Genomic DNA, 16049 nt, shown 5'->3' on the forward strand with positions numbered 1-16049 from the left:
TGGGTACAGTATACTAAAGAGAGACTGGTAGTATGTCTTATTTACAGCAAAGTATTGCAAGTTAACTTTAAAGATAAGGCATTCCAAGTATGTGTTCGTCCCATTCAATCTATTATTTTACTTCTTTCCATTTGCTCTCTACCAACCAGCTCAGAATTACTTTGATTGTCAATAACTCTTTCCAAATGCACCCTGCATTCCTAGCAGCAGCGTGGAAAGATTTTGTTCTTCACATTATTTTTTGGGTTTCTTTTTTTTTCTTTCCCTTTTCTCCCTTTGGAATTAATTCTCCCAGCTCAAAAAATAATTAGCTGCAGTCACCAGAACGAGCGTGGCTGTGGTACCTGGGCAGCTCACACACTGAGGCTGATGGCACTTCTGCTGGCCTGTCTACCTGAGCCTTTTGGAAGGCTTATACTAAGTGAAAGGCACTTCAGATGTATTATTGATGAAGCAGATATTGTTCCAGTAAGGAGGGTGCACTCTTATCACCTGTGGTTAAATGCATTTGAAATGTTGCATTCCTGCTCTTAAGAAAATGCCAGAAGAGCGTGATGGTTAAACAAAGAAAAATTACATAAATAAAATAAATGAAGGAAAAGCATTTTAATCTGCACTGCAAAGGTGGTGAAATACATTTATGCCCCTGAAGGAGTTACAAATTTACTCATATTAAAATAGGCTTTTCATGAAGCATTTGGAAAACATTGTCTTTGCTTTTGCTGTCAGTTTCATCTCTGCTGTGTGCCAAACTCTCCAGGACTATCATTAATGTCAAAGGAAGAGTATTTCTAAATAATTTTTATTAATGTAGCCTTGAAATGACCTTTTGAATGAATGATATCATAAGGTTAATTTGTAGTGCGTAGCGCAACTCTAATTCCAGAGCAGGAAACGGATTAGAATGATAGAAACAAAGGGTGAGACATTTTTTTATTAAGATTTGGAAAGGGTTTTGGTTCATCTGTGTGCACTTTATTCATCGACAGCGTTGAAATGAGTTTTCACTTCTTCCAGCTGCTTCTCAGTGCAGGATGTTAGGCAGGAAATGAGCACAGGAGCTGAAGGTGAGCTCAGCAGAAACGAGCCCTGCCTGCAGCACGGCTGCAAACACATTGCATTGAAGCCAAAGCTGCTGAGGAGAATAAATTTATGATGATGTTTTCTCCCTTCACACCTTCATTTATACGTATGTGAAAGCTTTTCCTACTTTTTTTTTGTTTAATATATTTAATTTATGTGTTTGTTTTTCTTCAGCCTCTTTCTGACAGTATGCTTCCCTTCAGAGCTCGGGTGTTCAGGCTCTTAGGAGAAGCTGTGTGGTTATGCATATAAGTCGAAATGAGGGATTATAACTTCTGCAAACAGCCCCTTGGCCTTGTAATAGGCATCCTCAGGGAAAAGCTATTCTGCAGGTATTACAGTGAGCAAACATTTCCGTTTGCTTTTCCATGGGGTAGGGCTCTAAGAAGGCCAGCAAGGGTCGCATAGGCAATCCAGGCTGTAAGTCCAGGCCTGGGTGGGCATGGTCTCATGGTCTCACTTTGAGTGCAATGGAGTTGCTGCCTTTATCAGTGACTCCAATGCTCTTCTTTTACCGAGTGACAAATTCTCATCTATTTTTCCTTATCTGTTTAAGATCTGCCAGTGGTTGCTCAGTGTTTTTTTTTTTCTCTTTTTTTTTTCCCATCTCTCATCTGTCACTTCAGCAGTATGTGTTATCTGTGGGCAGCAATGTTACTGCCCAGCAATAGTTCCATCTGTGGTTAAGGATTTTGAGTGAAGATGGATTATCTATAAAATATGCATCAGGGTTTAGGGCTTTGCTAACGAGTTTTCTGTCAATTCTGAAGACTTGGACAGCTTTTCCCCAAAAGAATTGACATGAAGGGAAGTAAAAACCCCATGTTCTTAATAGCAGGTTGCACCGGGAGCCATGAGCACTAAAATTACCTGCCATGCAGAGTTATTACAGAACAGAGAGTCCTTCACATGAATACATGTCAGTATCACCAAAGTTATGAGGGCTCCTTGGCTTCCAAAGCCAATGCAGGCATCACTAGGAACAAGCTTTACCAAACACAGTCCTGTTGTCTCCTTAAAGAAGTTAACAGGTGATATCAAGTAGAAATGGTGTGATTTTCAAATAGCAAACGAGGGTTTTGACAGTGAGCTGATGCTCAGCGTCCTGTGCTGTGCATGCTGTTGGGTGGCAGCTGGTATTTTTGCCCAATAGACCCAACCGTGAAGAACCATATTTGTGCCAACTTTGAGGATTGGAGCTTCTGGTTTATTTGTCGTAAATTAGTGAATCGTTATTTTTCTCTTAAGAATGTAGCTTGATCGGATTGCAACTTATTTATCAGGAAAAGGGAAGATTGGTTAATTGTTCCATACAGGCTGTACAGAGCACGTGTTAAATATCACCTTCCTATAGAACCTGCATCCTCCATTTTGTTGCCTTAGCTTAATGTTATTGAAGTGGGAATTCACACTGTGCTCAGTTTTACTCTGCCTGGGAAATTGAATATGAATTGTGGCTGTTCAGATGAAGAGATGCTGGAAAGGTCTTAGAATGAAACGCGGCACTGAGCATGTGCTGCCAAGGCTCTCCAAGCACAATTTGCACTTCGGCTTAATTCCAAAACTGTTAATGCGTGAGCTCCATAAGCCAGCAAAGTGATGTAATAAAAACAGATTTAACCCTATGTTTTGCCACCCTGCTCTGTAGGAAATGTTTGTTAAGTCACGTAAACTTCCTTTCTTAGGTTTGGTGGGTAATTGTAACAAGGAGGACAAGTCCAAAGACCTCAGGAATCTACCTGACCCAGTGTTTGTCTGCCTGGTGCAGGGGGCAGTGCTGCTCCAGCTGCCCGAGGTCAGGTTTGCATTGGCAGCCCTGTGAGGAGCGGGGGCAGCGCTTTGCTGATCAAATCAACGCTGGCTTTGGTGATGCAACTCAGACTTGAAAACAGCAGTGCTTCAGCATTGTGCTGCTTATGTCACGTCTGGAGCTTCGAGCAGGAGACAGGAGACAGGATTAGTAACCGTCCCTGGGTTATTGATAAATATTTCTCACTTCAGAAGAGCAAAGAGCGTTCCGTCTCCTTTTTAATATCCTGCCATCAAACACTGGGTTGCACCCAATGGAGCAGAGGCATCTAACAGCCCTGCTCTGTGCTGTAGTCGTCAGCTCATCACTGGATCTCCAGCCGTTCTCATGTCTGGAAGTGTCTGGAAGTGAAATGTTGTGGGCGCGTCAGGGAATTGGTGTTAATGAACAATATTCTAATTGACTGTGGGGGAAGGTTTCACTGGGGCTCTTCTGATGGTTGTAAAAATGAATGACAATAAAGGAGATGGGCATAGATACTCATAATTCTGCCACCTTGTCAAATGTGTGCCTTTGAAAACGTACCAAAATGGAATATGTGTGTTCAGAAAACACCGTGTACCAATGGCGCTTTGCAAAACAAAATCATAGAAATTAATGTTCAAACAATTTGTGTCTAACAACTGCCAGTGGGAGTTTGTTTACAGAGGATTTTACAATAGGTGTGCATTGATCAGTTGCATGCTGCATTAAATTAAGACAAAACGATTGAGGAGGTATTTTGTGGAAACTGGAAGTTTGAAACTGCTTGGTTTTGTTTCTTTTTTCTTGCCTTCCATCTGCTTGGAAAGTTATTTTCATTCCATTACATCATTTAAACTTTACATGAGAAAATATTGCAAACAGTTCTTGTGTGATGCTGCTTTTTGGTGCCAGCATTTCTTTATCTTAAGCTGTGGCCTCGTGTGTCTGCTCAGTTTGATGTCTATGTTGCCATCTATTGCTGACAGCAGAAATGTGTCTATAGACATTGGGTGACCACTGTTATTACTGGATTATATTACTACTTGGTTAATATTAAGTCTTGAATTGTGAGAAGCCATTTGTTCACGTGAGTTCACAAGGCACTAAGTGCCATAAAGAAGGGAGAACTGGCCAGCAGAGGTAGGAGTAGTCGTCCTGATCTCTTTTTTTCAGAGGCAATTCTCCACCTGACATATTGATCATACACCAAAATTACAAACCATTGCACAATACTGGAACTAAAAGTAAGATCAGATCCCACTCAGCCTGGATTATTGTCCCTCAGTGTCACACAGTTGGTGTCAGTGGGCTTGTGTTGCCTGCAGATCATTGGGAGTGTCATTAGTAAAGAAGGAGAGCACGTGCCCAGTTGTCATGGTTCTATGTTTTTGTTTTTGTTTTTTGTGACACAACTAAGAGCTGGTGATGGTAATTCAGTAGCATGCTGTTGCTTTATGCCACAGGTATATATTTGTACTGTCTACTTTCTAGTTTAAATTGTTGGTCATAGAATTTTTTGGTATTATTAACTCTACTAAGATAAGACCGAAACTAATTGAATGGAATCATTGAAGTCTTTATCTGATGGATGTCTTCTCTGTAGGCTACAGAAAGTGAGATGGGAGATGTTGATTTAACAGGTCTTCCTGAAGCACCTGTAGACTCTGAAGATGAAGAAGAAGAGGAAGATGAAGATATTGACAGAACTTCAGATCCACTTCTAGGGCGAGATGTTGTACGAGAGTGCCTTGAGAAAGAGCCTGCAGATAAAACTGATGATGACATTGGTGAGGAGAAAACAAGTAGATGTTTGTGTAAACCTGTGTCGTGTAACTTCAGCCAGAGAGCGTACATGTAAACTGTTGACTTAATGTTAAATGTGTATCATCATCATTATGAATGATGCCTTCCAGAGATCACTTTGCACTAGGGATACTGCTAATTAAATGTTTTTTCTTCTATCTGAAGAGTATTTGTTCTGAGAACTCAAGTATTTTGAAAAACCAGTCTTTGAAACTTACTATGTGTTCAGTGTTACAATCATTGTATCTGTTGATAGGAGGGTAAGGTGGTAATTTTGACTGCCTGTGACTGTTGAATTAATTAAGTATGGAATGTTGAAGAGAACATGCTGGTGCTGCAGTGTAGATAAGCTTAATCGTGAACTGCAAAATATTTGAAAGGAAAATAATTCATTGCAGTGCCTAACTGGAAATTGGCATTAGTTTAATGGCAAAATTTAGGTTCTGCTATACTTTTGATTACTTCTGTGAACTCTGAAATGCGTTTTGTGCTCTTGATAAGCTTATAATTACTGTACAGTAAGAGTGTTTTTACTTCTTCTAAATGTTTGAAGCTGAAGTGCTTTTACACTTAGCTCGATTGCTGCCTTAAGAGTCAATCAGGGCATGATCAGGACTGTGGAGCCAAGGTTTTTTCCCCAAGTTTTGATGACAAAACACGTACTGGGCTCATTTAGCTGCAGGCACTAACAAGGGTTGTAACACCACTGAGCAGTTCCTTCCGTGGATTAATCTGAGGTTTAATGTACCTGTGGGAGGGCATGATATCTAAGGAACCCCTGGGCTTTGCAGTCTTCGTACCAATGTTTCCTTTGTCTAACAGAGCAATTATTGGAGTTTATGCATCAACTCCCTGCCTTCGCAAACATGACAATGTCTGTAAGAAGAGAACTTTGCTCAGTGATGATATTTGAAGTAGTGGAGCAAGCGGGAGCCATCATACTTGAAGATGGCCAGGAGGTAAGTAACCATCTGCAACACAGTTGAAGCACCATGGGCAGAAGGCTGCAGGTGGTCAGGGGCTGGGGAATGTTCTCTGCTGCTCTCCCACTCCTGAAAGCTAGAGAATTCCTCATCTCTTATCGTGACCCACCTCCAAAATCCCTAAACCTTAGTCCATCTATGTGTTAGATCCTGCCTGCTTGCTCTTGACTTCCTTGTTCAGGACTTTACTGTGCTTGAGTATAGAAAAAAAACGAAAACAAAACCAGCATTCAGTAATTCATGCTGTGGATTACTGTAAGGGCTAAAATTTAAGACTTCATTTTGGAGATCACTTGTGCAGAAAAATGCGTAATTTCCATTGGTCAAATAACTCCCTTCTTACAATGTAAGAATCTCCATAATCGTGGAGATGGATCCTTGAACAGGAAGTAGGTACCATAACCTAAATATCTACATTGCAAGCAGTTGCCAGTTAGGCAGTGGTTGGACTCCCAACGCTGGCGCTCTGAATTCTTACCTGCAGCCTCTCCCTGTCCTTCGATCCAGAGATGTGGGATAGCTGGAGCCCATCAATGCTCTGTGGGTGCTGAATGTGCTCTTGTTTCCAGTAGTGACCAAGTGGGGGGAAGAGCCCTCATGCTCGTTAAATAGTATAAATATACTGTAGCAATTAGCACACTGATTAAAAAGCAATCTATTCATCAGCATTGCTCCCTACTGAATTAGTACTGAAATGAAAGAAGAATGCTGAAAAGCATTCTTGTTTCAGTCAGCTTTATTGCTTGCTTTACAGTACGCATTTCTGGTGAATTACATGTTGCAAAACTGTGGTGGCAACAAACTGGAGACTGCAAGAATAAAGCTTTCGGAGATCAGAGTGCTGGAACAGCTTGTACAATTTGTTGAAGGAGCTTCACTTTTTAAATTTGTTTTTCACTCCCTCTAGCTCGATTCTTGGTATGTTATTTTAAATGGCACAGTGGAAATCAGCTATCCTGATGGGAAGAGCGAGAGCCTCTGTATGGGAAATAGTTTTGGGATTACTCCCTCTTTGGACAAACAGTACATGAATGGAGTGGTCAGAACCAAAGTAGACGACTGTCAGGTAAGATGTGTACATCTAGCTCGTATTTCTAAACATCCAATAAGAGACAGCAAACTTCTTTCATCTTAAGGCACGATCGTTATTCCACGAGCAGAAGAAAGGAGGTTGGTGTTGGATGGGCCAGGGGCTCTGCCTGTGTTAGGATAGTTGTACACTGAGCAGCAGGGATTTATTCTACATTGCTGTTGTGTGAGAAACAGGACCTTTTGCTTTCTGTTGAAATGTAACTTCAGGTGTAACCTTAGTTCACCCTAGCTGTGCTATGTGTGCGATTGACGTGCAGTAAGAACAGATAAACAGACAATAGCCATATCCAGCTTTTGCAGTGTTTGTTCCCTGTATGATTATCATTATGTTTTGGAGACAAAACGTGCTGATTAGTGTTATTTTCCTCTATTTATGACTTTCTGGTGTAGCTGGGCAGAACAGACTGGGGCTGATAACAAGTACAGTGCTGTGGTGGTTGTGTCAGAGCAGCCCAGAGATGGGGCACGAGGATGCATTCATGTTTTGAGTATTTATTAATGATCACATGTTGTCTGGGACAGTTTGTGTGTATAGCCCAGCAAGACTACTGGAGAATTCTGAACCACGTGGAAAAAAACACTCATAAAGTTGAGGAAGAAGGAGAGATTGTTATGGTAAAGGAACACAGGGAGCTGGATCGCAGTGGAACCAGAAAAGGACACATTGTTATCAAGGTGAATTTCTTCCCATTCTTTCCATTAATCTATTAAACCTTTAATAATTAAACCTTTGTTCATTTTGGTTTAAATCTGGAACTCATGTTCACTGTTGTCTGTCTCACCTCGAAAATTTAATTCTAAGGAATTTGTATTGCTCTGCAAAAATCTACTTCCATATGTCTTTCAATCAGTGTAGACCTTTGGAGTTTGTACTGACAGCACTTCTTGTGTAGTGGTTTGGCTTCTGTAGTCTGAAAGAAGAGCTTAAACTGTTCGTAATAAACAAAGTTATCACAGAATCACAGAACTGTGGGGGTTGGAAGGGACCTCCAGAGATCATCGAGTCCAACCCCCCTGCCAAAGCAGGTTCCCTACACCAGGTAAATGGCTTTTAGGAGATGTTACCGATTGTTCTGGCCAGTTACAAGCTGAAAAATGGTCTGGGAGGAACATGAGGACTTGATTTAAATATATTAGTGCATTTTTTCTCCGTGGGTTTTCCAAAACTGAAGTTTGGAACGTGGGGACTCTCTGACAGAGGTACCGGCAGGAGATGTCAGCTGTAATTTGCATTCCATTTTTAAGGCGACACCTGAGCGGCTCATCATGCACTTGATAGAAGAGCATTCTATTGTGGATCCAACTTACATCGAAGATTTCCTTTTAACGTACCGAACGTTTCTAACGAGCCCCTTGGAAGTTGGCAATAAACTCCTGGAGTGGTTCACAGTGGACAGCCTCAGGGATAAGGTGGGTTCCAGCCTCCGGGCTGTCATATGCAGGCATGGTGTTCTCTGCAAAATGTCACTGCTTCTCTTCTGCAGGATGATTGCCTTTTTAATTTTAAGATATAAACTCCTGTCTCTCTGAAATTCTTCTTGTTTTTTTACCAGCGCGTTGGGGGATCTTTTTGTTCATGATTTCTTGGTTGTATCAGCCTTGTGTTCACCTTCTGTAGTTGTTCTTTGTAGAGTTTTTCGGTGTTTTGAACATCTTAGAGCAGCTTACTGAGAAGTCTGTACTCAAAGCAAACTGTGCTGCTGATAACTCTTCCATGAACAGAACCACGTTCAACTCTGTGTAACTGTATGCAGATGCGTACGGAAAATTTACATGGTTTGGAACTTGTACTCATATCCAGTTTGTTGAAAATGGTGGCAGTAAAATTCTTGGCCATCAGTTTTATATGTTTGAGATGGAGCCGAAGGAAACTCAGCTATGGAGGCAAGGCAGGTTTTTGTGGAAGAAGTTGGCTGTGCTCCTTCAATATGGTTACTGCTGCTCCCTTTTTCCTTGTTCTCCTTCTGGCAACAACTGTTGTGTTTTTTGGGGGGAAAATGAATGTAAAGGAGGAAAGTAAAAGAAAGCAATCTCAGCAAATAGAAGAGGAAGTTGTTATTTTTAGAAGAGAAGCTGCCCTGGATTAGCATTTCTTGATAGTGTGGATGGATAAAGCAGTTGTCAGATTGAATTCCTCATGAGTAGCACACAACTGTCGCACACATAAATGCAACCCAAACAATTAGCTTCAAAACTTAGAAGCAAGTTCTTTATTGTTACATTGTGCAGCTTCCTAGGAGAGGATGTAATTAGGAGGCTTTAAAAGGATGTGTTTTAGGAAAGGCAAAAGGAAGAGAGAACTGAAGGTAGATGACTGTGCCACTGAGGACTGGGTGATGTAATCAGCCAGATACAGAGATGTCTGATGCTTGGTTTTTTCATTCATCTCCACAAGGAGAGGAAATCAGGAGTTGATTTCAAGTGCAAATGGCTTCTGCTTCTGCTGAGGAATGCATTAATCTGTGCTGTGTTATTCTGTCGTGTCCTTGTATTCTTTCTTCGCTTGTAGATTACAGCCTGTAGGAGAAGAAACGTTTTGATGTGTGCTTTTATTTTTTTAGGTTACCAGAGTGGTTTTACTGTGGGTGAACAATCATTTCAATGACTTTGAAGGTGATCCTGCTATGACTCGATTTCTGGAAGAGTTTGAAAAGAACTTAGAAAATACGGTAGGAGTGAAAAAGGACAACTGTCACACCTCTAACATTCTGCATTTCCATTTTCCAGCGTGTCTGCAAGGGTTAACACATTGTAGTCCATAAGAAAGCACTGAAGAGGTGGCTTTTAACATGGGTGTATTTGCTATAAAATATATATTTAAGTACAAAGCTCTCATAAAATAGTGCACACAGCACTCATTTCTGTGTCTTCGCGTCACTGCAGAAGGTTTATTAAGAACTGGATGCATAGAATCGTAATTTCTCTTTCTGACACTTTTTTTTTCCTACACAACTTTTTTTCCATTTCTACTAACAGAAACATCACATCGGTTTCATGTCTCTTGTGTTACAGAAAATGAAGGGACATCTCAGATTGCTGAATATTGCTTGTGCTGCCAAGGCAAAATGGAGACAAATTACCTTGCAAAAGCCTTCTAGAGACTCCCCTCTCTTTTTTAGCCTTCTTGGAGGAAGTGACAAAGGTTTTGGTATCTTTGTTGAGACTGTGGAAATTGGCAGTAAAGCTGCAGAAGCTGGACTCAAGCGTGGTGATCAGGTAGGAAATGTAAAGCTAAGTTAATTTGAAACATCCATCTCTTAATTAAAGAAATCTGGTTTAGCCAACTGAATTGTTTCCAAGACAAAGATCATCCTGTTGACTGTTAGATAAGAGTGGGGAAAAAAAAAGCAAAAATACCAATACTTTAGGTTTGTATGTTTAATATGCGTTCCTATTGAATAGTATTCAAAATATCTGAAGTGTTTAGGTATTTCAAAAACAAAATGGAGAAAACTAGACAAATTGTGGAGAATTTTGGTTGCTTTAGGACACTTTCTTAGAGGAATATGGTTGGGTTGAAGCCGTCACATCGTTTTCTTGGGTTGATTCTCATTGGGTGTTCAGCATCCCAGCCTGGGGCCAGGGAGCGTCGGGGCCCTGCAGTTGATCTGTGCTTTGGTTGTAACACCAGATGTGCAGCTGGTGATCCACCAGGTGCAGATGCTAAATGTAAGAACGTTGTCCCAGAAGTTGAGTTTGGTTAAAGTAGTTGATGGATAGGAATGGAGTTCCTGGCTCATTTACAGGATGGAACTTGAGTGGGGAAATGAAAACAGTTACTTTACAAAGAATGCTTTCATGGTACAGCTACTGTAAAGATAGTATGATAACTTCTGGCAAGAACTTAACATGCTTGTATTGTTGCCTTTACATTTGTAACTGTTGTAAAGTAACTCCATTATAAACAGCTGTTCTGATAGTTCAATTTGCATTTCTCCTTGAAGATAATGGAAGTAAATGGACAGAACTTTGAGAACATTACCTTTGCAAAAGCTCTCGAAATCTTAAGGAACAATACTCATCTCTCCATCACTGTAAAAACAAACATTTTTGGTGAGTAGACTTCACAGGTGATGTATTTCCGTGTATGTGCACAAAACCTCCAGTCTCTCTGGCTCTACAACTTGCTCTGGGAGTGAAAGATCACGTAGGAGTCCCCTGGTTGTGCCTCCATTTGCTCCGAGTGTGCAGCCTCATGGGGAGGCACTGAGCCAGCATAGCCAGCGCTCTGCTCCCTGAGAAATCCTCCAACGGCTGCTTTAGCAGCTTTAGTGTCCCTGCATGCGATATGGCTGACATGGAGCCAAAGGAGCTGGGCCAAAATATTTTGCCAAGAAACAGCAAAAAATGTCAAACTGGGTTTTCGTAAAACTTTTTATGATGGCAGTAAGAACAATAGGATAAATGGCCTTTCTGTCTCAAATCGATAAGGGAATATAAAAAGCGGTGTAGTATATAAATGTTAGCTTTTAATTGTCAGTGTGAATATAAACACATAAATACCTCCTTAAACACTCATTCAAACCATCTGTTCTCCTTCCATAATCCTGTTCAGGAAACAGAATAACCACAGCTACAGAAAGTACAAGGCTGTACGTACCAGATAGATCCTTCCTCTGTAGTGCTATCTGAGAGCTAATGGTGGTTCCCCTCTAATGTTTCCTCCTGCTGGTTACCTGCCTGTGTCCCCTATGAGTTTTCTTTTCAGCTATGATTTTCTATTTATCGCTATGCGTGTGAAAAGTTTTAAGATCCTAGCTGTTATTTATTATCATAACTCTAATGACAGCATAGAACGACTGCAGAAATCAGTCGACTAGGCTAATGAAATGGCATAAAATAAAGCATTGCTGTAGCTGAGGCAGTGATGGTTACAAACAAATGGGTTCCAACCTCTTTTCCTGCAAGCTGATAAAATTTCAAGATGATTTCTCTGATATGTTGTAATGAATTCACGTCGTGAAGCTGTTTTGAACTGCAGTAGTTGTGATTCTGTCCTCTTAATTGAGTGCTAAGTGCCTGGAATTGGCTGTGGACAATCCCCATTCTTAGATTTGAGTTTATATGGTGAAGGATTATAGCCAGAAATGGTGTCACATAATAGAAATATGCAGTTTGACTGTGAATATACGTAAAGTCCCTCATGTCTTGTTTGTCAGGCCAAGAAATCAGCTCTGCACAGCACTGTGTTCTCTTGGTACCATGTTTTCAACAGAAAGTACCACATTTCTGACATGAGTGACCTCAAAGATTTCAAAACAAAACACCCCACAACCAGCAGGAAAACCCCTATGCATTGATAAACCAGTCTGAGCAATTTGATTTTACCTTTCATTTGTGGGGAGAAACAGAAACAATGAAGACTGGCTTCTTTTCCTTGTATCTTTTGGGAGTGTCAGTGGTTGACTGCCTTAGTTTGATAAATGCAGGAGGAGGTTTGATGCACCTTATGTTTTACTGAAGGAAAATGAAGGAAAAAAAGAAAATTCCGAGCTGTCCTGAAGTTCTTCAGGATGCACCTGAACCATTAGCAAAGGTGCAGATGACAACAGTCATTAAATACGTAGAGAGATTGGCACGAATGTAGAGGTTCCTTTTTATTGATCTGGCTGCCTTTGTGAAGGCTGGAATATCTTCATTCAATGTGCTGAGGTTTGTGCTCATTCTGAAGGTAGCCAGGAGAGTCCAGCTGTGCAGAATGGGGCATCGTTTTTGGTTCAGCATTTGGGGTTACGCTTTCTGCCAAGGAATTCCACAGCAAACCTTCAATGGGAAAAGACCTGCCCCCTTAGAATCAAGATTAAAATGTAATCTATAGCCTGGTTTGGCAGCGCATTACCTTTTTCTTTTGGGTTCTGCTTTAATTTTTCTGCAGGTATGTGGGAAACCAAGGGTTTGAGGGGAAAGAAGAATGCAACACGAAGGTTTAGGTGTGCAAAGGTAAATGACAGTGGTTGTATCTTCCCTTTCAGTGTTCAAGGAGCTGCTCTGCAGGATAGGGCAAGAGAAGAATGGAATTCCACATATCCCGAAAATTGCAGAGAAGAAAAACAACCGTTATTCCATCCCAGATATGCCTGGAGATGTGGAACAGATGTTCCCCCGTGAAAAAGGAAACAAGAAATTGAAAGCAAACACCGTATCTGGTGGGAGAAACAGAATCAGGAAAATTTTAGATAAGACTCGATTCAGCATCTTGCCTCCAAAACTCTTCAGGTGCGTTGGGCTCTCCTGGTTGAGCAGCAGTTGTTCCTTATTGTAGCTGCTTTCTATCTTCAGACACGTCCATGCTGCTTTTTTTTTTTTTGTTATTGTTTTTATTTCTTTTAAAATGCAGTAAATCTGAATCACAGAATCATAGAATGGCCTGGGTTGCAAAGGACCACAATGATCATCATCCAGTTCCAACCCCCTGCTGTGTGCAGGTCACCAACCAGCAGCCCAGGCTGCCCAGAGCCACATCCAGCCTGGCCTCCAATGCCTGCAGGGATGGGGCATCCACAGCCTCCTTGGGCAGCCTGTGCCAGTGCCTCACCACCCTCTGGATGAAAAACTTCCTCCTCATATCCAACCTAAACCACCCCTGTCTCACTTTAAGACCATTCCCCCTTGTCCTATCACTATCCACCCTCATAAACAGTCATTCCCCCTCCTGTTTATATGCTCCCTTCAAATACTGGAAGGCCACAATGAGGCCTGAACTGCAGAACAAAACCAGAATATGTTTTCTGTCCCAGTGAACGCTTTCAAACACACATTCCCTTACACTCTGTTCTTAAAGCTTGCCTACTGCATTTAATTAAAACATCTGACCGCTGTTATTTTCCCCAAGATTCGCTCATCCCAAGATGATCATGCAGAACTTAACCCACCTGATTGAATCCAATTTGCTTTGCAGTGATGGCAGCGTGAGCCAATCGCAGGACGACAGCATCGTTGGGACGCGGCAGTGCCGGCACAGCCTGGCCATCATGCCTATTCCTGGGACCCTCTCATCCAGCAGCCCCGACCTGCTGCAGCCTACAACGAGCATTCTGGATTTCTCTAATCCTTCAGGTAAACAAGAGCATGAGCTTGGTAATTACAAGGCAGTTGGTTTTGGGGGGAAAATTACACCTTCTTCCAGACCAAACACACTGAGTGAGTTTACCTCTTTCTCTTGTGACCCTAACGGGTCCAAACTGGCAATTCACTGAAAATGCAGACAGCCCAAACCTCTGGTCCCTGCTTTTTTGTAGTGTGAGACCTGGTTTCTCTTAGATAAATAAATAAATACATCCATTTTCCCACCCACAAATGTCTTTGATTTACCAGAGCTCTGGTGGAAGCAGGTTGTCGTCCTCTGCTTCTGTCTTGTATTCTCATCTCTTCCCAATACCAATACTTCTGTGGCTTGACTTCTCCATCCACCATCTTTTTGTATATATTCCTAACAGTACTGTGGATAGAATTAGACAACTTTGGTACCAACATTGTTACGTTATTTTTTATATAATGTCTTGCAGACTTTAAGGTTGTTCAGTTATATGTCTGAAAAACTGAAAAGTGTTTTGAGATTTGCAATCTGGGCTTCCATTGCTGGTACTGAAGGAACACAGTAGATAGGGTGGCTGCAGGAGGTATTTGCTGTTACATGCAGCTGCCTGTAAACATGTCAAGTCAGAATCACGTTTCCCTATTTCAGATGTAAGTTCTGTGCATAATTATATATTCTGTGAAGTGCCTTCTGGCTACAGCTTATGTTTATGTAAACTTGCAGTTTTCCCCTTTAAAAGGAACAAATGCATCCTATCAAATGCATAAATATCCATAGCAAATAAGTTCCTTTTCTTTCTGGAGACCCAGTTTCTTACTGTCTACATGTGAGAGGAGAGAGCTACTCACGTGTTCTCTAAGAATAATCTACTACTGTACAAGTTACTGCATCATATGAGCAGTAGATTACTGGACCTTCACAAGTTTATCATAACAACTGTGCAATTATTTTTGAATGCTGGAGAAAACCAAAATATTTCTGACCATCTAATACATGCTCTTTAAGTTTTGTAAACATCTACATCTTGATTTGATGCTGACACGGTGTTTCTCTTTCTTCCCTGCCTGCAGCTGTTGGGTTTTACTGTAAGTATCCCGATGTGCAGCATCCTGAAGGCCTTAATGTTGCATGGCTTGCCTGATAACACATTGCACTGGTGTAGTTGTACTGTCTGGGCAGTGGGTAATCATGAGTCCTGTGAGCTTCCCTTTAATAAAAGTCCATAGGAGCTCCTTCTGAGCGCTGTAGCTCGTGGCAGAGGGCTGGGCTGAAGCAGAGAATGCCTCATTAATTCCCATTTCTGCCGCTGATATGCTGGAAGACATATCAGGCAGGCTGCTTCACTTCTCTGGGACCTTGCTTTAAACAAACGTAATTACTTGCATCCCTCTTATGGAAGCTGGATGATAATGCATTTTGAGATTGGGTTTGTTCTGCTTTTGAACTTTGCCTAACTAAAATTTGTGCATGCAAATTGGAAATGCGTCCTGTTCAGTCAGAACTTGAATTGTGTGTAGGAAAGCACTTTTTACTAATGTTTACCTGCTTAGAAGAAAAGGTGATGAGATGGACGTGTGCTTGTTTCCATCACCTGCTACTTACAAGTCACATCGTGTTCTGGTTGCATGGCATTCCTTTCCTTCCAAACTAGACTTCAGTTTGGGCTTTAAACTTGAGTGTGTTCTGATTTTTAGGTATGCTAATAACACGGTATGGGTGTTTTGGCTCTTGTGTTAATCTGTGATGATTTTAATGAGTGCAGACATTTCCCAAACAATTCCCTTGGGCAGGGGATGCCCTGCCTGGCCAGCCCCTGTCTGTGGATGCAGCTCTTACCACTGAGATTATTAAAGGCTGGGCAAGTAACAGAGAGGAGGAGGCACTTCTGCAATAGCCCTGGGCATCTCTGCTGTGGGGCTTAAGATACATTTGCATCAGACTTTTTTTTTTTTTGCCAGTCAGAGATATTTTGAGAATCTGTAATAACTGTAATGGAGAGAATTATTTCCAAATGTCAAGTTATAAACTAAACATGCATTTCTTTAAATAGTTGTTTCGTGCGATAGTCTGCCCCAGATAAAACTGTTCTCTGACACGTTTATAATTCCTAAAATATGTTTTAAATAGGTGCACTAGCAAAAGAATTAGCTGCTGGCAGCAGCTGAGTTCCTTCAGGTTGAGAGAGGGAGTGTAGAAGTGTGCAGCTAGTTCACAGATGCAGCCAGGTCTCCCTTCTCACCTGCATTCTCCTGCCCACGTGCGTGCACCTCCCTGCAGG

The 16049-nt window shown here is 41.5% G+C and overlaps 1 protein-coding gene across 9 annotated transcripts in view; it reads left to right on the forward strand.

Annotated features, from left to right (window-relative positions):
* Positions 1–16049, forward strand: part of RAPGEF6 (Rap guanine nucleotide exchange factor 6) — a 105642-nt gene that overhangs the window by 61101 nt on the left and 28492 nt on the right. For 5 of the 9 annotated variants that reach the window (XM_042881374.1, XM_042881369.1, XM_042881372.1 and 2 more), the window contains 11 exons: positions 4461–4644; positions 5483–5619; positions 6551–6709; positions 7258–7410; positions 7981–8145; positions 9297–9404; positions 9748–9951; positions 10680–10788; positions 12708–12951; positions 13634–13791; positions 14842–14856. In XM_042881374.1, coding sequence (XP_042737308.1) covers positions 4461–4644; positions 5483–5619; positions 6551–6709; positions 7258–7410; positions 7981–8145; positions 9297–9404; positions 9748–9951; positions 10680–10788; positions 12708–12951; positions 13634–13791; positions 14842–14856 — 1636 coding nt within the window. The remainder of the gene's footprint in view (positions 1–4460; positions 4645–5482; positions 5620–6550; positions 6710–7257; positions 7411–7980; positions 8146–9296; positions 9405–9747; positions 9952–10679; positions 10789–12707; positions 12952–13633; positions 13792–14841; positions 14857–16049) is intronic. The other 4 variants (XM_042881377.1, XM_042881378.1, XM_042881371.1 and 1 more) reach the window with 1 other exon arrangement.

This window comes from Lagopus leucura, unplaced genomic scaffold (genome assembly GCF_019238085.1).
Source record: "Lagopus leucura isolate 7727_CA_CO unplaced genomic scaffold, USGS_WTPT01 Super-Scaffold_100030, whole genome shotgun sequence".
In the NCBI taxonomy this organism is placed as follows: Eukaryota; Metazoa; Chordata; class Aves; order Galliformes; family Phasianidae; genus Lagopus; species Lagopus leucura.